Raw genomic sequence first — 27,681 nt, 5'->3', positions numbered from 1 at the left:
ATTCTGGTGCTTAAATTCCAGATGTGGTCAGTGACATGTTTCCGTCTTTTTTTGTGCATATCTTTACTTTTTAGACTAATAAGATGTTAAAGGCTCATCTTGTACCTGCCCTGCCCCAGCCCTGGAGGCAGCCGTTTCTCTCAGGAGCCTTTGTTCTTTCGGTGGGGAATGGAATTAGATAACAAAATCTGGGCACTAGGTTTGAGTGCATTACTTTTACAGCCACTGAATAAACATAAATGTATACACATTAGTATACCTGATAAATATTTGTTAGAGGTACAATAAACAATTTTTGAGACCGTAATGGTGTCTCAGTTTACAGTTACAGCAAAAAGTGCAGTATTAAGACTTTTGTCAGCGAACTTACGCTGCTACAATTTTCTTGGATTTCACAGCAAAAACATAAGTGATGCTAGCTTGAAGGCCAGATAGGGTTTCAGTGGGCAGGGTTGGTACAGGAGGATGTTCCAGGGAGAAGAAATGACATTGACAATGACATAACTGAACAATAACCGTAAAAACATTAAACATCCTGCTTAAGTAATGACACCTGATTTCCACCCACGTGGGGGAAAAGTGAAAGACAACAAGGAAAAGGTTGTTTGAGGTCACGTTTAGAGGACTTTGAATGTATGTCAGAGTTAGGAATTGGGGTCTTTAGTAAGAAGATAATGGAGAGGATTTTTGAATAGTGTCATAACAAGCTTAACTCTGATTCAGGGATTAATCTAGAAGATATGCAGAGATTAGATGAGGGAATTTCCAGTTAAGAACTGTAAAGAGGCTGTTATAATAGTTCAGGCAGGAGATACGAGGATTTGAACTACAAAATGAAGGAAAGAAGTGGATTAGAGCCGTGTTTTTCAACCTGTCTTCTAGAACCGCAGGGGTGTGGGGCACAGCTGGGGTGGGGGAGGGGGGAGGGATATATTAGCTGAGCATCAATGGAGAACACTTTGTGACTGAAAAGGATCTCTTTAAAATATCCCCGTAAGTATCCCTTTAAAGAAAGGAATTCTGCTGCTTAAGGAACAAAGAAGTCCATAGAGAAATTTTGTTTAAAAAAGCAAATCGACATTTGTCTGGAGGTTTTCTGGTTTTTAAACTCATGCTTCTTTCATAGTCTCTTTTTCCAGATTTTTGAGCCTTGACGATCAGGAAAATAATCGTGTCATTAGCTGAAATAAGTCAAGTTGTGTCTGTTTTGTTTTCTTGTGTTTTTTTGGCGCGCTGTGCGGCTTGCGGGATCTTAGTTCCTCGACCAGGGATTGAACCCGGGCCACCGCAGTGACAGTGCCCAGCCCTAACCACTGGATCACTAGGGAATTCCCGAGTTGTGTCTGTTTTGAAATGCCAGAAGGCCAGTGTCACAAAGTCATGTACTAATTTAACTCTTTCTCAAGAAACAAGATTTTCTTGGCCAAAATCTTTAGAGTCATCCTGAGCGCTTTTCTTCCGCTCATTCCGTACAGGGAATCCACCATGAAATCCTGTTGGCTTTACCTTCCAGTTATATGCCAAATCTAACCGCAGGCAACAGCTGCACTGTAGCCCACCACCAGCACCACCATTATCATCTCCGGCCTTCTGCTTGCTCTCCCCACCTCCATCCTTGCCTCTACAACCTGTTCCCTTTCCTCCTCACAGTGCACTTCCCCCTTAAGGCCTTTGCAAAGGCTGTTCCGCAGGTATCAGCAGGGTTAACGCTTATGTTTAGATTTTGCTCAAATATTACTTTCTCAATGGGGCCTACCCTGAACTTAACCGTTACTGACAAGTCCTGTCCCCTCCCATGCACACATTTATCCATTCCCCCTTTATCTTGTTCTATTTTTTTCACTATGGCATTTAACACCCAACATACTCTGTAATTATTTATTACGTTGTTTATCCCCCGATACCAGAGTTTGAGCTCCACAATGGCAGGGTTTGTTTTGTTTTTTTAATTTGTTTTGCTCCCTGGTGTATCCTCAGCAACAGAATAGTCCCTAGCATGTAGTAGGCCCTCAGGTAACATTGATAAAAGAAGGAAGGACAGCTAAGAGCATTAAATCAGTAAGCTTGGTTACCAGGCTTCTAGCTCATAGCAGATCTGAGAAAGTGAATAAAAGAAAGAATGGGATGCTGCGTAAATCAACCTGTGTTCCTTGGATCTGAACCTATGATGGTAATTGGCCTGGATAAAATAGACTTGGAAAGTGCTGCATAAACTATCCCTTTACTAGAAAATCATATTATATGTTAACATAGTAATCACTGTAAGAACTCCCACAGTAACCTCTTCTTTTTTTTTTTTTGGTACACGGGCCTCTCACTGTTGTGGCCTCTCCCATTGCGGAGCACAGGCTCCGGATGTGCGGGCTCAGCGGCCATGGCTCACGGGCCCAGCCGCTCTGCGGCATGTGGGATCCTCCCGGACCGGGGCACGAACCCGTGTCCCCTGCATCGGCAGGCGGACTCTCAACCACTGCGCCACCAGGGAAGCCCAATAACCTCTTCTTGAACTCACTTGGTCACAGAACTCTCCTTAGTAATTCCCTTATTTTTATGGAACACGCTTGGCTCGTGGCAAACAGAGTTCGAGGAAAACCAGACTGGAGTGTACCTGTGGGTCCCAGGAGAGATGGGTGGTTCTTTTAAGTTGCTTTTGGTGGATGAACTGTGCCGTTTCATATGCTGCTCAGGAGGCCTGAGTACCTCCGGTGAGAGACTACGGCTTTTAGTTCCTACTCTTACAGTTCAGATCCTTTTATTAATTTATTTTTTAAGATTTATTTTATTGAAGTATAGTTGATTTACAATGTTGTGTTAATTTCTACTATGCAGCCAAGTGATTCAGTTATACATATATATATTCTTTTTCATATTCTCTTCCACTGTGGTTTATCACAGGATATTGAATATAGTTCCCTGTGTTATACAGTGGGACCTTGTTGTTTATCCATCCTATATATACTAGTTTGCATTTGCTAATTCCAAACTCCCAAAACCATTCCTCCCCACCCACTCTCCCCCTTGGCAACCACAAGTCTATTCTCTATGTCTGTGAGTCTGTTTCTGTTTCGTAGATAAGTTCATTTGTGTTGTGTTTTCGATTCCACATATAAGCGATATTATATGATATTTGTCTTTCTCTTTCTGTCTTACTTTGCTTAGTATGATAATCTCTAGTATGGCAGTATTTCATTCTTTTTATGGCTGAGTAGTATTCTATTGTTTACATGACCCACATCTTTTTTATCCATTCATAAAATCCTTTTAAAAGTTAGCTTTTTATTTTAGGTATTTGGGAATAAGATGATCATTCCTTCCCTGGATGGAGACCTCTTCCAGTGGGACCGGGACCGTGAGAGCATGGAAACAGTTCCGTTTACAGTTGAATCGCTTCTTGAATCTTCTTATAAATTTGGAGATGATGTTGTCTTGGTTGGAGGAAAGTCTCTCACTACATATGGACTCAGTGCATATAGCGGAAAGGTGAGTAAAAATGTTCCGTTTGTTTGGGGAGAAATCAAAATAAATAGGAATAGAAGAGATAATTTCTTTAACTATACTATTACTGGTTGAGCTTTGTAATAATTTTCCCCTGAGGATATCATTTCTTTTGATAAAAGAACTGTGAAGGAGAAAGGGGGAATATTATTAAGAGAAACTAAATTTATCCAAGATAACAGAATGAACAGCAGAGCCAGGAATAGCAGGGGGAAGAGAATGAATAACTGTGGTCTACTGTATGTCAGGTGCATTCTTCTTGCCTTATTTTGAAATCATCACAATATTTCTAATGGTTACATTTTACAATTTTCATTTGGATAGATGAGGAACCCTCCAAAGAATAATAATAATCCTGATGATAAGAATAATTGCTACTACTTATTTCTCTACTTATTTGAGCCTATTGTAAGAGGGTGCAAGAGGCAAGTTTGTACTCATTTTACAGATGAGAAAACCAAGACTTTCAAAAGTTCAGAAACTTCAAGGTTAGATTTGACTTAGATCTGTGTGAAGAAAAAGTCATACTGTTAATGACCTAGACTTTCTCCATTATTAGCTCTTAGGAGATGATCTGCTTCTAAGATTGGGTCTTAAAACTCCATCATGGGGAATAACTAATTAAAACCATGCGTTTTGGAAAGGTAAAAATCTCTTTTTAACCCCTTAATACGTTGATACTTGAATATTTGTCTATAGACTCAAGACGAAAATAAGGAAGAATAGAAAAAAGATCCTTGGCCCTCAAGTTTTTCAAACTTTAAGGATCCCTTGTCCGCGTGTTAGGCCCGTAGGCCCTTTGCAAGCCTCTCTGCACTCTCCAGCCACCTGCGTGTGTATTGTATTGAGGCGGCCTTGTGATCCGTTGTTTCCTTCAGTATTCTCATCTGTAAAACAATGGGATTGAACCCCGTCACCTGGGTCTCTGATTTGATGTGCTGCTCCAAAATTCTGGTATTCTAGCAGGTATGCTTCTTTCTGTGAGGATTTGGTCACATCATTCCAAAGAATCTTCCTTTTCCTTTGAGTGAAGTTTTCAAAGAAGTACTTGAAAATACTGCAGCTGTTAGAAAAGGTTCAGATTTTTAAAAACTAAATATTTCCGTCATATGGAAATTCTGAAGTTTTTTTTTTTAATTCACCTAGAATTTTATTAATGATATTATTACTAAGAGATCACAACTAGTTATCCATTTCTTCCATGGAAATGCTCAAAGTAAGACTTATTCCCCGAAATAAATATTCATTGGTACTTTTATGGTTCTAAATGTTTCATTTTTAGGAGTTGGTGGTAATCTAGCTGTTGCTTTTTTTTCTTTTTCAGGTTATTTATTTTAAAAAATTTCTTTGCAGTACAGTTGATTTACAATGTTTTGTTAGTTTCTGGTGTACAGCAAAGTGAATCAGTGATATATACACATATATCCACTCTTTTTTAGATTCTTTTCCCACATAGGCCATGACAGAGTATTGAGTGGCATTCCCTGTGCTATATAGTATAGCTGTTGCTTCCTTTTTTTTTAACAGAAACTGTATTTTTTATTTTATTTATTTATTTATTTTTGGCTGCATTGGGTCTTTGTTGCTTGCTGCACCTGGGCTTTCTCTAGTTGCAGCGAGTGGGGGCTGCTCTTTGTTGCAGTGCACGGGCTTCTCATTGCGGTGGCTTCTCTTGTTGTGGAGCACGGGCTCTAGGCACGTGGGCTTCAGTAGTTGCAGCACGCAGGCTCAGTAGTTGTGGCTCGCGGGCTCTAGAGCACAGGCTCAGTAGTTGTGGCTCACGGGCTTAGTTGCTCTGCAGCAAGTGGGATCTTCCCGGACCAGGGCTCTAACCCGTGTCCCCTGCATTGGCAGGTGGATTCTTAACCACTGAGCCACCAGGGAAGCCCCCTAGCTGTTGCTTCTTAATGCTTGGCTACTTTTTACACATTTCCTCAATTTCCTTTTACTTTTTATAAAACTGTTGAGAGTCTTTTACTGTCTCTGATCTCCTGTAACTTGTTCTCTTTACTAATTTTACATGTGTCTTTTCAGGTGAGGTACATCTGTTCAGCTTTGGGTTGTCGCCAATGGGATAATGATGAAATGGAACAAGAAGAAGATATCCTGCTTCTGCAGCGCACCCAGAAAACCGTTAGAGCCGTCGGCCCTCGTAGTGGCAGTGAGAAGTGTGTATTCAGATAATGTTGCTGTTGGTGTTTAGAAGTACAACGAGACCAGAATTCATCAGCTTTTTCTTTGTGGAGATTTTCTGAACTATTTTGTTGCCCCAAAAGCATACTACTCCTTTAAGAGAAATGAAGCCCCTAAATTTAAAACAGCTTCGTGATTATTAACAGATCCTGAAGCGAACTTCTCACCATGTGCTTCAGGATATGGTAACGAAGAGGAGTCCCATACAGTGACTCTATATTAGCTTAGTCTTAGGTTAATGATATTTTTCATAGCAATCTCACTGATCCAAGTTCTTTGCAGAATGCAGAAAACTCTTAAGACAAAGCTGATGTGCTTTGGGTCTGTTTGACCCTGCAGTTCTCTCTAGTAGGTGGTTTCATGGTTTGTGTGACCACCACCTCAATTATAAAATAATATTTTAGTGTATTTTCTTAAAGTGTTAAAACCTAATTTATTTGGTCAAATACTGTTTTGTTTCCTTTTTCAAATAATGTAAATTTTTACATTTAAAGTAATGTGATTGAATTAGATATGCTGGTGGTAAATCTCATGCTTGACTTTTCAAAACCTAATATTTAAATTTTAAATTGCTGCGCAGTAAAGAGAATTTGAGATCCCATCTTTATCTTTTGAAAGTGAACCAGACTTTCAGATGTTGTCTAATCTGATGCAGTCTAATTCAGTTTCCTTTCCTGAAAACTGTTTTCTCAAATTCAGTGAAGAATGTATTCTTTCTGCATTCCCTGGACTTTGTATCTGCTGGCGACCCAACCTTCTTTATCCTGATGGGATTTTGTTTCCTTAAGTGTTTGAGTGCTTGCTAGCATAGGAGCAGATGTTCAGCTTAACAGAATTTGAGTTATCAGAATGGGAAGAGTCTGGCATCTAAGATCCATATTCCTTAAGTATCTATTTTTTAACAGATGTCGGAATTCTAGGGCCATTTTATATCTTAGTGTCAAGACCATTATAGTGTCAACAGATAAGTGATTTTCCTGTGTATTAGTTATAGAGGAAACATTGCTAATACCACTTTCTGGATATGGACACTGAAACTCAGAGAAGGTTAAATGACTGGCCAGATCTCAGTCAGTAGAGATTTGAGATTGAAGCTGAGGTGGTATGACCTTCGGGCTTGGTATACTGGGTCACATTGCCTTTCGAGGCTGTATTGTCATAAAAATCTAAAATCAGTAGCTTTCGTCTTGTCTTTTGCATTGGTTTATTGGGATGTGTTAATTTCTCTGCACTTGAACAAAATGTGCCAGACTTTAATTAAGAAGTAAGACAGACTGCAGGCTACCTTATTTTAGGGTGACTGATGTGTTTTGAGAAAATTACCCTGATTTAGAAATGTGAACATTTGTTAATTTCAAGAGAAAAATCTGTCCTGTAGCCGTTGTCAGGTCACAACTCTCAGAACCACTGTTTCTAAAGGGTCAGGACCAAGTTACGCCCTCTTGTGGCATAAATCAGCAAGCATGCTCCTTTCCAGAAGATTGTGTTGAGTTGTTCCTTTTCTCATCACCAAATTTTAGTGTTTGCTTCTTCACTCTAGAAGAGTTCTTAATTATTTGGTCCTTTATTTAAATGTAAATTTCTAAAACACACCTTTGTAAATTTAAGGTGGAATTTCAGTGTTGGCCACTTTGAACTTCGGTATATTCCAGACATGGAAACTAGAGCCGGATTTATTGAAAGCACCTTAAAGCCCAGTGGAAACAAAGAACAGTCTAAAATTATTTCAGACGTGGAAGAACAGGAAGCTGCCGTGATGGACACAGTGATAAAGGTCTCCGTTGCTGATTGGAAAGTTATGGCCTTTAGTAAGAAAGGAGGACATCTGGAGTGGGAATACCAGGTACCTAGAACCACTGAGAATTTATAACTATGTTTCTTCCTTCTCACTTTGACCAAACATGTTGGGTAGAAGGAGGTGACTGCCATTTGGATTTTCAGCTTGTTCTCTGTGCTCTAAGAAATTTGTGATTTTACATGTGTTAGAATGACTATTAAGAAAATGTCAAAAGGTTGGTGAAGATGTTGGTGAACAGTGTACAACAGTGTATCTTCGTGCAGTGTTGGCGAGAATATAAATTGGCATAGATGTTACGGAAAACATCATGGAGTTTCCTCAGAATATTAAACAGAAATGAAGAGAATAGATCTTAAATGTTCTTAAAACACATACATACAAAATAACCGTGAGATGATGGATATATGAATTAGCCTGATTGTGCTAATTATTTCACAATGTATACATATATCACAATATCAGACTGTACACCATAAATACATTTTTTATTTGTCAATTATACCTCAGTAAAGCTGGAAAAGTGAAAATTTGTAAAGAAATGTGTGGTTTTAAAGGGTATTTCAGGAGTTGGGATACATAGAAATACTGCTTGAAATTGTTTAAAATTTCCTTTCCATTTTTGTTTAGTTTTGTACTCCCATTGCATCTGCCTGGTTGGTTAAGGATGGCAAAGTCATTCCCATCAGTCTTTTTGATGATACAAGTTACACCACTAATGACGGAGTTTTAGAGGATGAAGAAGACATCGTAGAAGCCGCCCGAGGAGCCACAGAAAACAGTGTTTACTTGGGTGAGTGGATATCTCTTACCTAGCAATAGTACATGTTGACATCTAGATTTTATTCCTACATTGTCTCTCCCTACTTCAGGTGTGCCTGTAGTAGTTTCAGTTCCTAAGTACCTTCTCTGGCCTTAAGATTTGTACTTTGATTTCTATTCCTGCAATTTTCTTTCACTTATCCAATTCTGAAACTTTTAATTACTATAGCGGGTTCTTTTTCTCTGAGACCTATATTTGAAAGGCTTAAAAATGTTGCCATTACATAGCATGATTTCACATTACTTATGTATCTTCAGAGTCTAAAACTTTCTACATTTGTATTTGCATCTGTATCAGTTTGCTCCCCCTTAAAGGTATGTTTATTTTTTTCTGTGCATCTATACAACTTATCTGAAAAATTAAAACAAAATTCTGGTGTGCTGCTTGGCGGTTGAAAGCCTTCAATGTTCTACATTTTGAAAACCCTCAAATCTAATTATTTGAACTAGTTTTGTGGTCAGATACACATAAAATTCTTTAAGCTCTGTCAATGTGCTACCCGCCCCTCAATCTCAGTGAAATGCAAGAATTTGAAATAACGTATCACACGTGTTATGATAGTATTTAACTGAATTGTTAGCAGTATCTCTTGAATGATAGGTGTTTAGGTTTTCTTAAGGAAAAGGTTACCTCATCTAAGCTGTTACTTTCATAAGAGTACAATGATTTCTTTTGTTTGAATTTTCCTACTGGAAGAGTTTTTCAGTAATTACCAAAAATTATATAGTGAGAAACACTGTAACTTGTGTGTAACTTTCCTCCCCTGTTGTTGTTGAATAACCTTTGGGTCAAATTTGAGTGCTTCAGGCATGATTCTTTGAAAAGAGCTATGTAGCACATGAATAAATAACTGGAATTCATCTAATTTTATTAAATCAAAGTGAACCTTTTTTTAAAAAAAAATCATCAGTGCTTGATTCTAAACCTAACTGACAGTGTTCTGGTTGATTCAGGAATGTACAGAGGCCAGCTGTATCTGCAGTCATCAGTCAGAATTTCAGAAAAGTTTCCTACGAGTCCCAAGGCCTTGGAATCTGTCAACAGTGAAAATGCAATTATTCCTTTGCCAACAATCAAATGGAAACCCTTAATTCGTAAGTGAATTATGAACTTTTATAAATGTTATTAAGATGTTCAGAGGCCTAATCATGGGCTTTGCCCTAGTTTTGAATATCACAGAGATCACAACTATTATATACTCTATATTTTCTGATAAACTGGGAAGGTATTTCAGACGTTAATGAATTTTAATTATGCTTTAGAACATGATTTCATTGAAACAGCAGCTACCTCTATAGAAATCAGTGTCAATAAAGTATTTCTCTAGACAGCTTAGAAAAACTCTGTAACCATTCTCTGACCACGCCTTGATATCATTTAGCTCTTAACATATTTATATTAAGAATATTTATGGGACTTCCCTGATGGCGCAGTGGTTAAGAATCTGCCTGCCAATTCAGGGGACACAGGTTTGAGCCCTGGTCCGGGAAGGTCCCACATGCCATGGAGCAACTAAGCCCATGAGCCACAACTACTGAGCCCACGTGCCACAGCTATTGAAGCCTGCGCGCCTAGAGTCCATGCTCAGTAACAAGAGAAGCCACCACAATGAGAAGCTCGTGCACTGCAGTGAAGAGTAGCCCCCGCTCACCGCGACTAGAGAAAGCCTGCACGCAGCAATGGAGACCAAAAGCAGCCTAAAATAAATAACTTTATTTAAAAAAAAAAAGAATATTTATGAAACATCTGGTTATCACATCATGTTCTTTGAGACACTCAAATTGAGTTGAAGTCAAATACTAAACCGTCTATTTCCTTCAGCCATCTTTCTGTACCTTGTATATGTTTTTTATCACATATATCACATCATATTTTAATTACTCGTTTAAATGACTCATCTCTCTACAAGACTGTGCTTTTCAAGAGAAAGAACGTTGGGCCGTTTGTTTGACTTACATATTTGAACTGAGCTGTGCTATTTGAATATCTGTTTTTTGGATGAATGAGGCACACACATTTTCATTAAAGTCATAACAGTTAAGATTTTACCATTTTCTTTTAGATTCTCCTTCCAGAACTCCTGTCTTGGTGGGGTCTGATGAATTTGACAAATGTCTTAGTAATGATAAGTTTTCTCACGAAGAGTACAGTAATGGTGCACTTTCAATCTTGCAGTATCCATATGGTAAGTGTGATTCCACTTGGATTGAAAATGCTGTTTTTATTTTTCTGTTTATTTTAATTTATTAATTTGAAATTAATTAATAGAATTCAAATGCAAAGTAGCCAGTTGGAGGGTAGAAAATAAATATCTTGGGAGGCAGATATTGTGAATGGTGGCCAAGGGTACAAAGGCTTCAAAAGACAGATTGCCAGGGTTTTGCCACATGCTAGGCTGGGCACACCTAACTTACTTGTGTCTCTGTTTCTTCATCTGTAAAACAAAGGTATAGTAATCCTAATATCTATTTATTGGGTTGTGGTAAGGTCTAAATGAGATAATGCACAGTCTTAATTAGCACCATGCCTGGCAAATAATAGTGTTCAATAAGCATTAGTTCTTGTTATTAGCTCTTATTTAGTTATGAGCTTATATAATATAGTCTATATAATATCAGTCTGCATAATGAAGAGGATAGGTGTTTCCCATAGAGCTATGTGAAAATGCTATAAAATGGGGTTATTTTAATTTTGTTTTCAGACGAGGAAAATTAGTACAAAAGTCAAGAATAGGTGACATTTGACGTGAAACACATTCCTGTGTATTTAAAGTTAGGATATATTCAGTTATGAAAATTTTTTGAACAGTTGGGTATAAAAAAGAAAATTTGCTCAGATCTGCATTAGGCAAAAACATAGACTCCTCATCAGTTACCCTAGATGATAAAACTGGGAAATTACTGTAGAATTTAAATTTATTTAACGAAAATCAGAGAGCTCTGAACTACAGACAGCTGTCTATCTGATATTGATCAAAATACAAGGTAAAAGAGAATTGTGTAATCTGCCCATGTGGTATAAAATAGAAGGTGAAAAGGACAGGCTGCTTTCTAGGACAAATTCATTTTGACAGCCTGAAAGGAACCAGAAAGGCACGGTGGAGATGTTTTCCTCGTCATGGTAAAATTTTGATATTTTGTTGATGCTAATTGAAAGTAAAGTTTCAAATCCGCAAAGGAGGTTTGAGTACTGTCTAATTTTTTTTTCTTTTTTGCATTTAAAGGATTGAATTATTAATGAGATAATGAACGGAGTAGCCCTTAAGGGTTGTTTTTAGTCTTATTATTCAATAGAAAGATGTGCTAAAGAGGAGATGAAACTTTAGAAAAAGGAATTAGTGTTAAAAGTCATAGGAAATTAGATAATTTTTAGCAATTAAAGGTGGAACTATATTGGTTTATCTTTTAAAAAAAAAACACTTTTAATGTTTGTTGTTGAAGATAATGGTTATTACCTGCCATACTACAAGAGGGAAAGGAACAAACGGAGCACACAGATCACAGTCCGATTTCTCGACAACCCGAATTACAGCAAGAGTATCCGCAAAAAGGATCCCGTGCTCCTCTTACACTGGTGGAAAGAAATAGTTGGAACCATTCTGTTTTGTATCGTAGCAACAACTTTCATTGTGCGCAGACTCTTCCATCCTCATCCTCACAGAGTAAGACATTTTTTAGAATCTCATCCTTTTCAAAGTGTTGGGACTATAGAAAACTTAGAGGGGGTGTGCGCATGTGCGTGTGTGCGTGTGAGGAGCAAGGGGTCCATTTCCTTAAGTTTTACCCTAAAATCATTGTTGCCCATACTCTTGCCTCCACGTCCTTGTCCCCTTCACTCCTCAACCCATTGCAGTCTGGCTCCACCCTGATCATGCCCTTTCCCTTTGACAAAGGAAATGCTGTTGTGTTATGTTCTTATAATACATTTATTTTTCTCAGTATTATTTATTCTTCAGTGTTTTATAGCCTAATATTGTTAGCTAACTTCCATTCAGCTTTGTACTGAGAGTGATTTTTTCTCTCCCCCACCTTATCAGCAAAGGAAAGAATCTGAAACTCAGTGTCAAACTGAAAATAAATATGATTCTGTCAGTGGAGAAGCTAATGACAGTAGCTGGAATGACATAAAAAATTCTGGATACGTATCACGGTATGAGTCTTTTCATAAAACGTATGTGTGCTGTAGCTTCTGATGCTAACTGTTCAAATCCAGGAAGAAATGGCCTTAGATGCAGAGAACGAATGGATGGTTCAGAAGGGAGAGGGGGAGTGGTGGGTGACATAGATGAAGAATAGGATAGTTGTTCGTTCAACATCTGCTTCTAAACCTCCAGTTATATGATAAATCACAGGGATTGTAATACACAACATAAGGAATACGGTTAATAATATTGCAGTAACTTTCTGTGGGGACAGATGATGACTAGACTTGTCGTGGTGATCATTTCATAATATATACAAATGTCAAATCATTATGTAGTACACCTGAAACTTACATAATACTGTATGCCGACTGTATTTCACTTAAGAAAGAAGAAACAACCTCTAAACTAAGATATTGTTTAATTTTTTTTAAAAAAATGTATGCCTAGGTAAATAAAACAGACATATCCCTCAAGTTACTTAAACTGATTCAAGGTGGTATAGAAGAGGGATAGAAGTAGAGCATTATAAAAGTTTAGAATTATAGCCACCATGTATGTCAATTATTTCTCAGTAAAACTGGAAGGAAAAGAAAAAAAAGAGTTACAGCCACCGAATTGAGTTGTTGTTCAGATGACATAGTTATTGAGGGTCTACCATGTACTGGGCTTGGCATTAATACCAAACAATAATTTTTATGTTATTGGAGTATGGCATAAGTCTCCTATGTTGCTTAATCCTCAGTTATTTATTTCCTCCTTATTCTGTCTAAAATAAGAAGCAGAAAACTGGGGAGAAATACACCAATAGAATAGATCATTTTTAAAAACAGAAGAGGGAGTTGGGTTACTTAAAAATCAGCCAATTCAAATAATTTGAAAGTAAAATAAAAGTAGAAAATCTGTAAGCAGATCTGTCAGGTGTACAGATTTTCATGCTTTGTGGGACAAGGAATGGTGCTGCGGTTCAATTTTCTTACATGGATTATTGCTACTTTTCCCCTTCGTTTTGATATCATGCTTATTAGCACTTTCATGATACAGGGACAAGGAGAAGCTCTATATGAAACTTACTGCTTAATAAATATCTAGGGAAATGGCTTTATGACAGAAAAAATGGAAAATTACGGCTAAAATGTGGGTTATTTTGATTATCTATGGACTTAATCTAAGCTGCATTCATACCATCTTCTCAAAAGTTGAGAATTGGCTGTAATCCGTATGATTTAGCAAAACGTACTAGGTGACTAGCAAGTGGTAAGGGCTTTAATACCCTTGCTAATAAAAATGCTGACTTACAGTGAGGGAGAGGAGAGGGGCCCGTCAACTCCATGGGCAGTTCAGTACCCAAGCCATTCATCGTTCATTCAGCATCTTTCTGAACAACTGTGTGCAGTATCTCAGGCTTTGGGAGAAATAAAAAGACTGGTCCTGCCCCCTGGAGGAGCTTAAAGTCTACGGGGGAAGGTGATACTAGAGAAAACATAAACATATAAGGAAAAAAGCCATGAGCTATAAGTAACTAACTCTGGCTGTGATGATTCAAGAGGGCGTCATAATAAATCATGAGTAAGAGACAGGTGGAGATGGGAGGGTGAGTGGGGTATGGTGATTAAGCATATATTTGTAAGGCTGTTGTGAAGAGAATTGGAATAATGTACTCTAAAATTGAATTAGACTCAATTTTCCTTCCATTTTATTCACTATGAAGAGAACAGCTGATTGTTTTTAAAAATACAGGAGCTCTGTATCATACCTGATGTCTATTGAGTGCCTACTATGTTCTAGGCGTTATTAAGAACATGAGCTCTGGATTCAGTCATGAATTTAAGTCCTAAGTTGGGACCTGAGGCAAGACGATACTTATATTTATAAAAGCTGTAATCATATATAAGATGTTTCTCCTTTCCAAAGATATATCCATTTTCATATGAGCGTTTTCTTTAATGTAGGAAGATAATTCAATTGGCTGTCCAGGAGTAGGACGAGAACTTCATGGGCTTTTGCAGTTGGGGAGATGGATTTGTACTCAAGTACCTTGCCTAGCTATTCTTAGGGATACAGATCATTACTCTTCATTCTCTGTGAAGGTAATTGGCCCATGGAGGGTTGGGATCTATTGTCTCTCCTCCTTAACACCATGCTCTAAAGCTGAGCCAACCGCTAAATTAATATGAGTGTGCAAGTCATAAAGTAATAAAGTTAGCCTTATAAGGGACACCAAAGATCATCTAATTCAACTCGCCCTCACATGGCTGGAAGAATGTCTTCCACAGCACGCATGCGTGCATTCATTCATTTATTAATTCATGCATTATTCGATAGATATTTGTTAGACCTTCTATTTGCCAGGTGAGCCCAGGCTTTGGAAATACAAAGAGGAAAAAGAATTCTCTCCTGCAGTCAAGGTCCCTACAATTCGGTAGTAGTGGAGAGAGAAAGCTGCTTATAAATAACTGCAAAATATTGAGACTAAGTTTAAACAGTTCCAAGTAGTATGTGCAAAGTGCTATAAGAACATTAAGATAGGGGTCTAGGAAGGCCTTATAGAGGTGGTGAGATGAGCAGAATGAAAGAAAAATAGAGTTTTTTAATTAAGTCCAAAGAAGTAGGGCATCTCACTGGAGCAAATAGCAGAAGGAAAAGCTCTGAAGTTGTGAGAGAGCCTGGTGCAAGTTGGCTGGAATATACAGAGCAGATCAGAGAGGTCACCAGGGGAAATAGGCTACAAAGTGGAGGTCCATCTGTAAGTGCCAGATGGTGAGTTAGCTTCTGTCCAAACACCTTTGGTGATGAGCACACTGACTCCTGAGGCACCCCAGCGAATTTCAGATAGCTTTGGTTCCTAGAGAAGGTTTCTGGCTAAAAACGTACATAAATGTAATGGGACTGATTAAATCTTTTCCATAAAATATACAGGCACTGGCATAAGATGAAAATACATTTTCTACTTAAATACAGAATGCCACAGAGGTAAAAGGTTAGAGAATTAAGGATAAACTGTTTTGATGGATGACGGAAAGTATTGGATAGGACAGAACAGTACTAAAATTGCTGTAAGAATAAGTGATTAACAAGTGATTCCCCATTAAGCAGAAGTTTTAAAATTTTTTATAAAATTCCCAGGGCCAAAATTAAAATGTGTTTGCTTCATTTATACAGATAGGAAAGCAAAGAATGCTATTAGAATTTAAACTGCACTCTATTAAAATAAGTTCTAGGAAACTTAGTTTATACATTTTTACATATCATAAAATAAGATTGAACAATTAGTACAAAATTTAAAACTATTACAAACTTTTTAAAATTTACTTTTTTTTTTTTAAGCTATCTAACAGATTTTGAACCGATTCAGTGCATGGGTCGTGGAGGGTTTGGAGTTGTCTTTGAAGCTAGAAACAAAGTTGATGACTGCAATTATGCTATCAAGAGAATCCGTCTCCCAAACAGGTAATGGATGATACTTTTAGTAAACTTGGAGTTAGGACTGTGTTATCTAATCTCATAGGCAATATGTCCTTACTCTACTCCATAGAGACTATAGAAAACAGAGTTTCTGACCTTCTGAATCTTATATTCTCAGTACTACCAGGTAACTAGCTATCTTTTAAAAATGTCATCTACTTTGACCGCTTTGTATCTACTTAAAAAATATGCCCTTGTTTTTGATTCTTAACAACTCAGGGCATTCCCATAGTGAATTTTAATAACTATAGACTTTAATACATAACACCATTTAAAAATAATCTATATTTATTGTGGAAAATAAGGAATAGTATTAAAACAAAAAACAATCCGTGTCTACTCTACCTAGTAATAAACACTTTTAACATTTTAGGGTATTTTCTTTTGATTTTTTTTTTTTTTCTGGTCATAAATTTACCTAGTTCTTAGCACAGTTATCAGTACAATACAGTTTTATCTATTGCTTCCTTCATTGTATTCTCAGTGTTTTCCTTCCTATTAAGAGTATGTTATTGAAATGCTAAAATATACTGGAAGTGTTTTATGACTGGAAAATAGTCCAATTAATACTTGTGTCATGTCTCATTTAACCATTTCTTATTTTTAAATATTTAGGTTTCCAACTTGTTGCAATTAAAAATAACTTTGGGGACTTCCCTGGCAGTCCATTAGTTAGGACTCCATGCTTCCACTGCCGGGGGCATGGGTTTGATCCCTAGTCAACTAAGATCCCGCATACCTCTCGGCACGGCCAAAAAAAAAAAACAACTTGGCATTGTTCATCTTTTATATAAGATTTTGATCACGTCTGTTTCCTTAGGATAGATTCCTAGAAGTGGAATTTTGGGCTCAGAACAATGTGATCCTTAAGATGATGGGCTTTCAGTAACACCGTCCTTTTCATCTATTGTGGAAGCCTCCTGTGGATTCTTGATTAAATGTGCACTAATTTCTGGACTGTCTTCCTAATTAGCAGTTAAACATGCTGTCCAACAGATAGGGACATAGGAATGGGACAGTCTGAGTACTATGGGACTAATTCTTTTCTTTGGTGTATAATTTTGAGTAGTTGAAATGTACAAAGTACCACATAGGATATAAAATTAAGAAGGGCTTCTGCCCTCAAGAATCTATAACTATTTGAGACCTTTGTATATATACTCAAATAACTGCAAAGCCAGGAAGATTGTGACTTGTGGTTTAATTTAGTAAGTAGCTTCTCATGAAGAAAGTGCAGAGGTAGCCGAAGACAGTCAAGGAAAGCCAGCCTTGTGGTGGTAGTGTTGTCTGCGCCGTGTTCAGGGGTAACCTGTCCCTTGGTGGACACACATGTAGGGGAGGGATGGCCAAGTACATGAAATGGCCTGAGCATAGGCTCTAGGCAAACATTTGCAGGGGATGTAGAGGTTAGTTGAGGATTCTGGCACAAGTGGAGCAAGGGTAAGAATGGAGGGGAGGGACTTCCCTGGCGGTCCAGTGGTTAAGACTGCCCTTCCAACACAGCGGGCACGGGTTCAGTCCCTGGTTAGGGAACTAAGATCCCACAAGCCACACTGTGCAGCCAAAAAAAAAAGAGAATGAAGGGGAGTATGGAAGAAAGATGGCAAAGATGGGTTCCAGCACCTTAAACGCCAGGCAGAGGAGTTTAGATTTTATTCCATAGACAGTTGTGCCTTTGAGCAGAAGAATGACGTGATCAAAGTGGAGGTGGTATGTAGTAAGAGACAAGCGTGTTCATTAGGAGATTTTTTTTTTTTTTTTTTTTTGCAGAAGTTCAGTCCTAAGATACAGAGCATTAGCGCAGCAGAAGTGGAGATGGATGAGGAAGGAATGAGTATCAGGAATTACAAAGGAGGAGCTGATAGGATTTGGTCATTGAATATGGAAAATTCAGAAACTTACCAGGTTCTCAGGGTGGGACCATTAACAGTCATGAAACACAGAGAGAAAAGTGGGAGTAGCTGACTGCCTCTTGGGGAGGGAAGAGGATATAACTTCTATTTATTATGTTGTTTCAGGTGATGGTGGGATCCCTAGAATGTGAGCTTAGATCCATCAGAAAAGCTGTCAAAGCAGAAGATCAAATCCAGATGCTTTTCTGGTTAAACATCATTGCCTATGATATTCAGTAGTTGAGTTTAAACAGACAAAGGTGCTCGTACAAGCCTTTCGGATTGTTGTATTTACCTTGTCGGGCTGGTCCTTCTCCATCCTCTGGAGCTGCCAGGCTGAGCTCTCTTTTCTGAATACTTCACTTCCACCTATTCATCCCCCTATTAATTAACAAGCATGAAGCAATTATCTTCAAGGGTCTTTAGTCATTCATTTTTAGTCAGCTAAGAACTCTTTATTTGAATGGATAGATGTTACTTGTAAGCATTTATTTCTGGAAGAAAAAAGAAATAGTATAAATACATATTTTTTTCTAATAAAGACTTATTTACTCTTTGGCTTCTTAGAATTATGCCACTAGGCTGACTCGTCTGTTCCCCATTTTAGAACAAGGGAGAATTTTATTTTATTGTTTTGTACTGTCTTTGGTATGATGGCTTCTTCAGATCCAAGCAAACCTTCAGGGTCTTCATCGTTTCTCTGTTTCAGGGAATTGGCTCGGGAAAAGGTCATGCGAGAAGTTAAAGCCTTAGCGAAGCTTGAACACCCAGGAATTGTTAGATATTTCAATGCTTGGTTGGAAGCACCACCAGAGAAGTGGCAAGAAAAAATGGATGAAATTTGGCTGAAAGATGAAAGGTAACTTGGTTAGACATAGACTTCAAAACTAGTATTTATTTCAGGCTAGTTTTTGGCTTACATGAACAAAATATCCTTTCTATAACTTTAGAGATGATTTTTTAAAAGAAAAATAACAGCAGATTACTGTTTCTGTCATCGTGTTTTGGAACATTCTCTAGTCACTTGTTAAGTGAAAAGTTGATTTAGTTTTTAGAACATGAACTTTTTTTTCTTTTTTGTCCAGAACATGAATTTCTAAAATCATTGGTAGATAGAGCTCTATGACTTATAATTCACTGAAGGATTTACAGTAGCCTTTCTCAATAAGAGATATTGTCTGCTTTTGTCTCCATTTTTGTTGTTGTTGTTGTTGTTGCGGTACCCGGGCCTCTCGCTGTTGTGGCCTCTCCCGTTGTGGAGCGCAGGCTCCGGACGCTCAGGCTCAGCGGCCATGGCTCATGGGCCCAGCCACTCTGCGGCATGTGGGATCTCCCCGGACCGGGGCACGAACCCGTGTCCCCTGCATCGGCAGGCGGACTCTCAACCAGTGCGCCACCAGGGAAGCCCTCCATTTTTTATTTTAAATTTTCATTTACTTTCTTAGTAGTTAGCAATTTCCAACTCCTTTCTAAAGTAGTTTTAAACTAGTTGCAGTTAAAACCACAAGAACTTGGGACTTCCCTGGTGGTCCAGTGGTTAAGACTTTGCCTTCCAATGCAGGAGGTGTGGGTTCAGTCCCTGGTCCGGGAACTAAGATTCCACATGCCTCACAGTTAAAAAAAAAAACCCCAAAAAACATAAAACAGAAGCAATATTGTAACAAATTCAATAAAGACTTTCAAAAATGGTCCACATCAAAAAAAAAAAAAAATACATGAACTTACGGGAATTCCCTGGTGGTCCAGTGGTTAGGACTCCTCACGTTCACTGCCAAGGGCGCAGGTTCGATCCCTGGTCGGGAAACTAAGATCTCGCAAGCCGCACGGCGAGGCCAAAAACCAAAAAGCAAAAAACCCATGAACTTGGGCAACCTGAAGATAATCCCCATGTTAAATATGCTATTCTCTAGGAAGGAAGGCGTTTCTAAAAACTACTCAATGAGAACAAAAAGGAAGCAGGCTACACACAAACTATTTCGTAAAGAGCTGGAGTAAAATTCCTGCCTAAAAGTACCAAACACAGCCCTAGATCCACATGAGGTACCTAGTTACAGTGACACTTATATACACAGCCAGTAGCCAAACCACAGAAGGACCAGGGGAAGTGACCCTGTGTCTCAAGCCCTAATTGGGATGGGGGCTTCCGAATCACAGCCACCAAGGGGTCTGGCCTTGGTGCTCCTCTGTGCTTTGTGGTTTGCACATAGGCCTTGGCTGTTCTGGGCATGACAGTCCCAGAGAACTGTTTCCAGTTTAAAACCAAGATTTCCAGTTCAGGAATGGATGGGCTGTGATGCTCTTTGTCTCGTGTGGCATGTTTTCATTGAATTTCCATGTTGTCGCTTGGTAACTGGCTTTATCATAGTTGAAGCTTTGGAGACAAAGCATGTAGTTACAACACTGTAAGTCAACTGTACTTCATTAAAAATACATTAATCAATAAATAAGCAAACAAAGGATGTAGTTCACATAATTTAATCAACACGTATTCACTCTCATCCCTTTGTACTTCTCCTACTCTTAGCACAGACTGGCCGCTCACCTCTCCTAGTCCCGCGGATGCACCATCCGTTAAAATATGCAGAATGGATCCTTTCTCTACAAAGGAACGCGTTGAAATCATAGCCCCTTCTCCAAGAAGCAGTAGGTCTTTTTCGGTCGGGATTTCCTGTGGCCAGACAGGTTCATCCAAGAGCCAGTTCTCTCCACTGGAATTTTCCGGAATGGACCACAGAGACACGAGTGAGTCGGTGGACGCGGTGTGCAACCTCCAGGACAGCTGCCTTACAGACTGCAAGGGGGAAGACGGTACTAGGGATGGCAATGATGAGGGACACTCTTTTGAACTTTGTCCTTCTGAAGCTTCCCCTTATGTAAGGTCAAGGGAGCGAACCTCCTCTTCTATAGTATTTGAAGATTCCGGCTGTGATAACGCATCCAGCAAAGAGCCCAAAACGAACCGACCGCCTATTGGCAACCATTGTGCTGATATACTAACTGCAGTCCAGCATTCCAGTAGCAAGTCTTCCTCGGAACCTACTTTGTCTATTTCTCCTTCAAGACCAACCACTTTAAGTTTAGATCTCACTAAAAACTCTGTGGAAAAACTCCAACCCAGTTCACCAAAGGTGTATCTTTACATCCAGATGCAGCTGTGCAGAAAGGAAAACCTCAAAGACTGGCTGAACAGCCGCTGCACCATTGAGGAAAGAGAGAGGAGCGTGTGTCTGCACATCTTCCTGCAGATCGCGGAGGCGGTGGAGTTTCTGCACAGCAAAGGGCTCATGCACAGGGACCTCAAGGTCTGTTTTTGTGGAACATCACCCAAGGGTTTCAACGTGTTTTTTTTTTCTATTAAAGTCATTTATTTTATTTATTTACTTTTTATTGAAGTACAGTTGATTTACAATGTTGTGTTAGTTTCAGGTGAACAGCAAAGTGATTGAGTTTTTTATATATATACATATTCCCAGTTGAAAAGCTATGTATTGTGCTCATTCTGACCTATCGTTGAGCCTAATGTTAAACCTTCTAGGCCCTCTAACCTTTTTGTATTTTGGTCACGTGTTTGTCACGTATCAGTCTCAGCATAGCTGCCAGAAGTTCTCAGGGCTCCATGTTTTAAGTCTTTGGGAGGTGCTGGGGAGAAAAGTGTCACTTTCCCCTGCTATTGATCAGAAGTCCTGGGTTTTCTTTTTTTCATTTAAATGAGCTTTCTTTTAAATTAATTTTTATTGGAGTAGAGTTGATTTACCTGGTTTTCTTCTAATCGATAAGCCAGGAACACATCCAGGAACACATATGCGTCCCTAAACCAGTCGCCTGGCCAGGGGCTGGGATTATGCTGATTGGTGGATGCAAGTTCTGGATGCAACCTCCAGATAACATCCCGTATGAGCCATGGACTTGCTGCCCAGAAGAAGAGAGTTCCCAAAGTCACATCAGGATACTTCTGGTGGAAGCATAGGGCAATGGAAAGATGCTGGAGAACCAAAAAAAAAAAAAAAAAAAGTCTGTTAGTGTTGGGTAGATAACAGCTGACAGCAGAGCACGGAGAGGGGAGGAAAGATGAAATTTAAGGCAGTCTAATCCTGTCTCTCTTACAAGGTTATTTGAGGGAAAGTAGGAGGGTATCACTGTAGATGTTGGTTATATGCAATAACTTCATTGTTTCAAAGTCCATACTGTATGATGGTACTTTGGAGTTTTGAAATAAAATGTTTTTTGTCTGGCAGTATTTGAAGCCCAGTGAAAGTCAATTCTGTGAGCTAAATGGCTTCCTTTTCCCTTATTTCAAGGGCTATGAATGGTGGTCATGTGGGCTGAGAGTAGGCTCTAGGGAAAGACGATGTATTTCATGTAGGGGATTTTGGGTTTGAGGAGCCCGTGGTTAGATGTATCTTAGGAACAGTTGCATATGAGAGTTTAGAACTCGGGACGGGGGTTGTGGGGTATATGGGAGCCTGTATTAGAAGAGGCAACAGAAGATTCTAGTTAAGAGCTCTTATTCTCCTTGACAGCCTACATTCCCCTCTCAGACACAAGCCCGAAGATCAGTCTGTTTCGTTCATTCACCAAATAGTAGTGATTAGCTACAGCAGGGCAAGAATTGGACACATGGCAGTGGAGCAGAAGTCCTTTTCTCACAGAGCCAGACAGCCTGGGTTTGAATCCCTGCTCCACCCCTTACTAGCTGGGTAACCTTGGGCAACTTACTTAACTTCTCTGGGCCTCAGTTTTCACATCTGTGAAATGAGGGACCAATAGGACTAAAAGCGTTGTATTACTTGAGTTAATAGTAATGAACTACTTAGCTTCTGGCTCATTGCAAGTGCTATATATGCATTTGCTATTATTATTATTATTATTATTATTATTATTATTATTATTATTATTATTATTATTATTATTATCATGGCTTAGGTCATAAATATAGAGGAGCTTGCCAAGGGAGAGTATATAGAATAATGAGATTGAGGTTTAAGTACCGTAGACCCTAGGGACTGTGAATCTCTAAGGATTTATTTAAATAGATGTTCAGGGACTCCCCTGGTGGCGCAGTGGTTAAGAATTCACCTGCCAATGCAGGGGACACGGCTTCGAGCCCTGGTCCGGGAAGATCCCACATGCCGTGGAGCAGCTAAGCCCGTGCGCCACAACTACTGAGCCTGCGCTCTAGATCCCGCGAGCTGCAGCTACTGAAGTCCTTGTGCCTAGAGCCTAGAGCCGCAACGAGAGAAGCCACCGCAGTGAGAAGCCCGGCACCACAACAAAGACCCAACACAGCCAAAAAATTAATAAATAAAATTTAAATAAATAAATAGATGTTCAATAAATATTCACTCCCTTTGCTACCCTTGCCTCTTCTTTACTCACAGTACTTGTCTAGCATCGAAGGATTGTTTTTATTTTCATATTAGCCCATTGTAAAGAGAAACATGCTTGAGAATATCTAGTGTCTTGTATTTATTTTCTGTAGTCATTTAAATAATTCTCTTCACTTTCCTTCTCCATACACACCCACCACGCTTTTGTCTGTTTCATTTTTTTCCAGCCTTCCAACATATTCTTTACAATGGATGATGTGGTCAAGGTTGGAGACTTTGGATTGGTGACTGCAATGGACCAGGATGAAGAAGACCAGCTGGTTCTGACCCCAATGCCAGGGTATGCCAGACACACAGGACAAGTGGGGACCAAGCTGTATATGAGCCCAGAACAGGTGAGCCTTTCGTTTTCCTTCTGAGGAATAAATAGATTTTTAATTAGGGTGGCAGCGAGCTAGATGTGCGCCATGAATCTCCATCCGTGCTGTGTTTAAAATACCCAATCAAATAAAAGCTGAAAATGATGAAAACTGGCAGAAGTGTTCCACAGGCAACACAGCTAGGGTACAATTCCACAACGTGAATTGGGGTGTGGAGGAAGAAAAATACTAAAAATGCATCAAATGTGCTCACCCTCTGAACCGGAACCTGACAGCAACCAGAAACTTAGAACGAGATTTTGAATGTCCTCCTCCCAAACTTAATTGTCATTCACCCTGTGTGAACTATGCAGGAACTGTTTTCAGAGCCAGCTGGAGGTAGTGTTCTAAGCTATTCTCTACAATAATCCACAGGCAGCTTCCAGAACGTACCATGGCAGGAAATAAAGGTGGACAGGCTGAGCTGTGTTGCCTTGTGGGATGCTTAGTCTTCCAAGGAAAAGCTCCATAAACTGAACAGAGACTGGAAGAGTGGTGGGAGCAAGGCATCCTGGGAGCTTCAGCACAGCATCCCTGGCCACCACTACGCTGATGGTATTCACAGGCTTACATATGCTTAGATCGGCGGTTCTCAGACTTTCTGATCAATGCCTGTTCATACTTGTAAACATGATAGAGAGCTCAAGAATTTTTCTTGAGGAATTTTATCCATCAGTATTTGCCATATTAGAGATTAAAATAGAAATTTGTAAAAGTTTTAATTCAGTTAAAAATGACAGTATTAAATCTATCACATCTTCAAGATATTTTCTGAAAAATAAATATTTTCCGAAAGAAAACTAGTGAGAAGAGTGGCATTTACTTACATTTTTGTAAAGCTCTTTACTGTCTGACTTAAAAGAGATTTCATATCTGCTTTTCCATTTAATCCCTTGCACTATGTTATTTTGGTTGAAGTATATGAAGAAAATCTGACTTCGCATAGATAGGCAGTTGGAAAAGGAGGAATATTTTAATACCATTTTCAGGTAGTTGTGGGGATTCTTCTTTGACAGCATATCAAAATACAATAAGCAAAAGTTTCTGAAGAGTCATTTGCCCTGAATCTAAAACTATAGCAGTGAACATTTTGTATTCTGTTACTTTAACATCCGTTGGTCCACTTTGCACATTGAATGGACCTTTGACCCACGCATGATTTTATAAAATTGTGCATTGGTCATTTGGAAACTATTGGTTCCCTAAGTTATGCATCTTTTCCAAAAGTTGTCACAATTCACTATACAGTATTAAAAAAATCACTCTGGTTAATATCACCACCAGTCTCACCAGAAAAGGCTTAGGAAGCTGTCAGGTTCCCAGTGATGGACAAAAATTTTTCAAAATTCTGACATTCACTTCCAAGCTCAGCTTTTATTTTTGGCAACAAATGCTGTCAGTCTTCCTTGAAGTTCCATTCTCACTTTGTTCATCTTTAAGAAAATATCTGTCAGGTATCCAAGTATGAATAACCACAGTTTGTCTACCAGTTGTTCTTTCAAGTCAAAATGGAGCTCGATGAAAAGAGCATCTGGTTCATATAGTAACTCAAACAATTGCACAAATGCTTTCTCTTGAGACAACCATTGTACTTCGGTGTGGAGCAGAAATGCTTTATGAATACTGCCCATTTTGTCACACAGAATATTAAAGAAATGCATACCTAAGGGGGAAGATATAATAAAATTAATAATTTTTACTGCTTCAGCAAGGACATTTTAAGTGAAACTGTCTTCCTTCCTCCCTTCCTTTTTCCCTTCCTTCCTGCCTCCCTCCCTCCCTCCCTTTCTTCCTTCCTTTCATTGAAGAACATAATTACTACTAGTATGGTTTGGTGCTGCTGCCTTGGTTCCTGCTAAGGTTCAGCAGTGCAAATGTCAACACAGTGAAAAGACAAATCATGTCTTAGAATTATTATGAAAACAGTCTTGACTTTGTAGACCTCCTGAAATGGTGTTGGAGTCCCCAGGGATCCACAGACCACACTTTGAGAACTGATGGGTTAGTTTATCTTTGGAAGGTCATATCAGAGACCAGTCATAGGAACTGGCCTTTATTTTACTGTTGTACAGTATCCTTTTAGACTTCTTGAGTTGTTTGCATTATTCAATTGTTTTCTTTTTTATGCGTAAATTTTATTTTTTTATTTAATTAAAGAAATTTTTTAATAGAACCCTATACTTAGACATCTGGAATTTCAAGATAAGGGGAAAATAGTGTAAGTATTTAGGTACGATAAAAAAGCACGTTACAGCTTAAAGAGCTTGTTTTCTATAACACTCAACCCTGGAGGACAATAAATCAACATTTACAGTTTGGATGAAAAATAGCTGTGACCCACAAATCATGTTTCTGGCCATAAAGTTATTCATATAAAAGAAATTAGGCATTTTTAGATAGGTAAGAATTTAAAAAGAATCTCCTAAGTGAAAAAAGCCAGGGGCAGAAATGTGTGTATAGTGTGTAAAGGGGGGAAAGATAGCTATATATTTGCTTATGTTTATATAAAGAGCTCTGGAAGGATGTACAGGAAACAAATAGTTTTGGGGGCGGTAGGTAGAGGGGAAGTGACTGGTGGGAACTGGGCAGATAAGGAATGGACAGGAGGGAAGCTTGACTGTATACTTCTTTTTGAATCATGTGAATGTGTTACCTATTAAAAGCGAGTTTAAGAAGGGAAACATTTGTTTTGGATGTTTTAGTGACTTAGACATTTTGCTGTTAGGAATATCATTGTGATAACCATCCCTGTGTACAAATTTCTGTCTGCATTTCCATCTACCCTGGGGTGGATGAAATTTAAATAGAACCATTAAGTGGTAGTAACCACTTATTGCCAGGTTGCTTTCATGAAGTTGTGTTAATTAATATTCTCCAGATAGTGTATGAGGTGTCCTTTTCACTGTACCCCTGTAAACTCTGTTTTGAACATATTTTCTTTGAATGCTTCCCAGACCCCAGTAACAGCTAAGGGAAGGGAGGAAGATGGTGTAGCCTGTTGCAGTCACTGGAACTTCCCACCTGATAGTCTATAAGCAGAAAGGCAGGCTGGGTGTCAGAAGGAACCAGGGAGACAGGTATCAAGCGTAGTTTAGAGAGGAGGTTGTAAAGGGTTCCTCATCCCTGACAAATACCTTGTGATCCCCCAAAGGGAGGGCTTCCTTGGCCTTTGCCAAGTGTCGTTATGTGCCTAGAGTCATTTTCCCAAATAAAAGGGTTCTTCTGAGTCCACAGGAGGTCACTTTTAATTTGAATGAGGCTTTGTTTAATAGAGTAGTTGGGTTGTAATTCATTTGTTCATTTTAACAAGTAAGTATTTATTGAGGGCCTTCTCTGTACTTAGCCCAGTGCTGGATGGTGAGAATTCAAAAGAAGCAGTTCCCTTCCCTCCAGGACTTTATAATCTAGTTGTGAAGAATAAGAAATAACACACATGAAAAATACAACCAAGAATGCAGTGAAGTCCATAATTAGTGCCGTAATGAGGGCTAACCATGGTTGATTAGTGGTTTGGAGTAATGAAGATCTTCTCATAAAAATAGGTGAGGACTAAGATGGTTAGAAATGAGAGATTCGCTTTAGATAGTGCTTGCTTTGAAAAGCTTCACCCCAGGGGTAGGGGGAGCAGCTCTTCCGGGCTCCTGGCTCCAGGTTTCCGCTGGGCCTATTTTACTGATGCATATCTCAGAGCCATACCTGGGCTTCCTTCTGTAATGCTGAGTACTTTAATTACTCTTGCTGTGGTGAATTGAAGAAAAGAGGCTTGAGAGATGATTAACTCTTTGCTAACATTTCTACGTGCACTTAGATTCACCGATGCCGATGCCGTATTATCCGTTGTGCTATCTCCGTGAATGTTTTCCTGATTTTTCTTCTTTATTTGGGATTTCAGATTCATGGCAACAACTACTCTCATAAAGTGGACATCTTTTCTTTAGGCCTCATTCTGTTTGAATTGCTATACCCGTTCGGCACTCATATGGAGAGGGTCAGGGTAAGTGTTCCCCCCTCAAAAAAGGTAGAAAAAGAAAACGTTAAACCTTAAACTCACAAAAGAAAGAGTTTTAGAAGAAGAGTAACTTCCTCCTAATACCAGCAGACTGGTTGACGTAGAAGAGGTCACGTGAGTGA

The 27,681-nt window shown here is 39.0% G+C and overlaps 1 protein-coding gene across 4 annotated transcripts in view; it reads left to right on the top strand.

Moving 5' to 3' along the window:
- Positions 1 to 27,681, top strand: part of EIF2AK3 (eukaryotic translation initiation factor 2 alpha kinase 3) — a 66,433-nt gene that overhangs the window by 29,528 nt on the left and 9,224 nt on the right. The window contains exons 3-15 of one of the 4 annotated variants that reach the window (XM_082851958.1): positions 3,286 to 3,480; positions 5,530 to 5,663; positions 7,297 to 7,531; positions 8,114 to 8,276; positions 9,260 to 9,400; positions 10,369 to 10,491; positions 11,747 to 11,967; positions 12,343 to 12,455; positions 15,775 to 15,897; positions 18,514 to 18,663; positions 20,329 to 21,106; positions 23,359 to 23,526; positions 27,443 to 27,544. In XM_082851958.1, the coding sequence (XP_082708084.1) occupies positions 3,286 to 3,480; positions 5,530 to 5,663; positions 7,297 to 7,531; positions 8,114 to 8,276; positions 9,260 to 9,400; positions 10,369 to 10,491; positions 11,747 to 11,967; positions 12,343 to 12,455; positions 15,775 to 15,897; positions 18,514 to 18,663; positions 20,329 to 21,106; positions 23,359 to 23,526; positions 27,443 to 27,544 (2,646 nt within the window). Of the gene's footprint in view, positions 1 to 3,285; positions 3,481 to 5,529; positions 5,664 to 7,296; positions 7,532 to 8,113; positions 8,277 to 9,259; positions 9,401 to 10,368; positions 10,492 to 11,746; positions 11,968 to 12,342; positions 12,456 to 15,774; positions 15,898 to 17,930; positions 18,060 to 18,513; positions 18,664 to 20,328; positions 21,107 to 23,358; positions 23,527 to 26,893; positions 26,975 to 27,442; positions 27,545 to 27,681 lie in introns of those variants that run through there. The other 3 variants (XM_082851959.1, XM_082851960.1, XM_082851961.1) reach the window with 3 other exon arrangements.

The sequence above is a fragment of the Leucopleurus acutus genome (genome assembly GCF_964270905.1).
Source record: "Leucopleurus acutus genome assembly, chromosome: 12".
NCBI classification, from domain to species: domain Eukaryota; kingdom Metazoa; phylum Chordata; class Mammalia; order Artiodactyla; family Delphinidae; genus Leucopleurus; species Leucopleurus acutus.
This window is presented reverse-complemented; position numbering and strand designations above follow the sequence as displayed.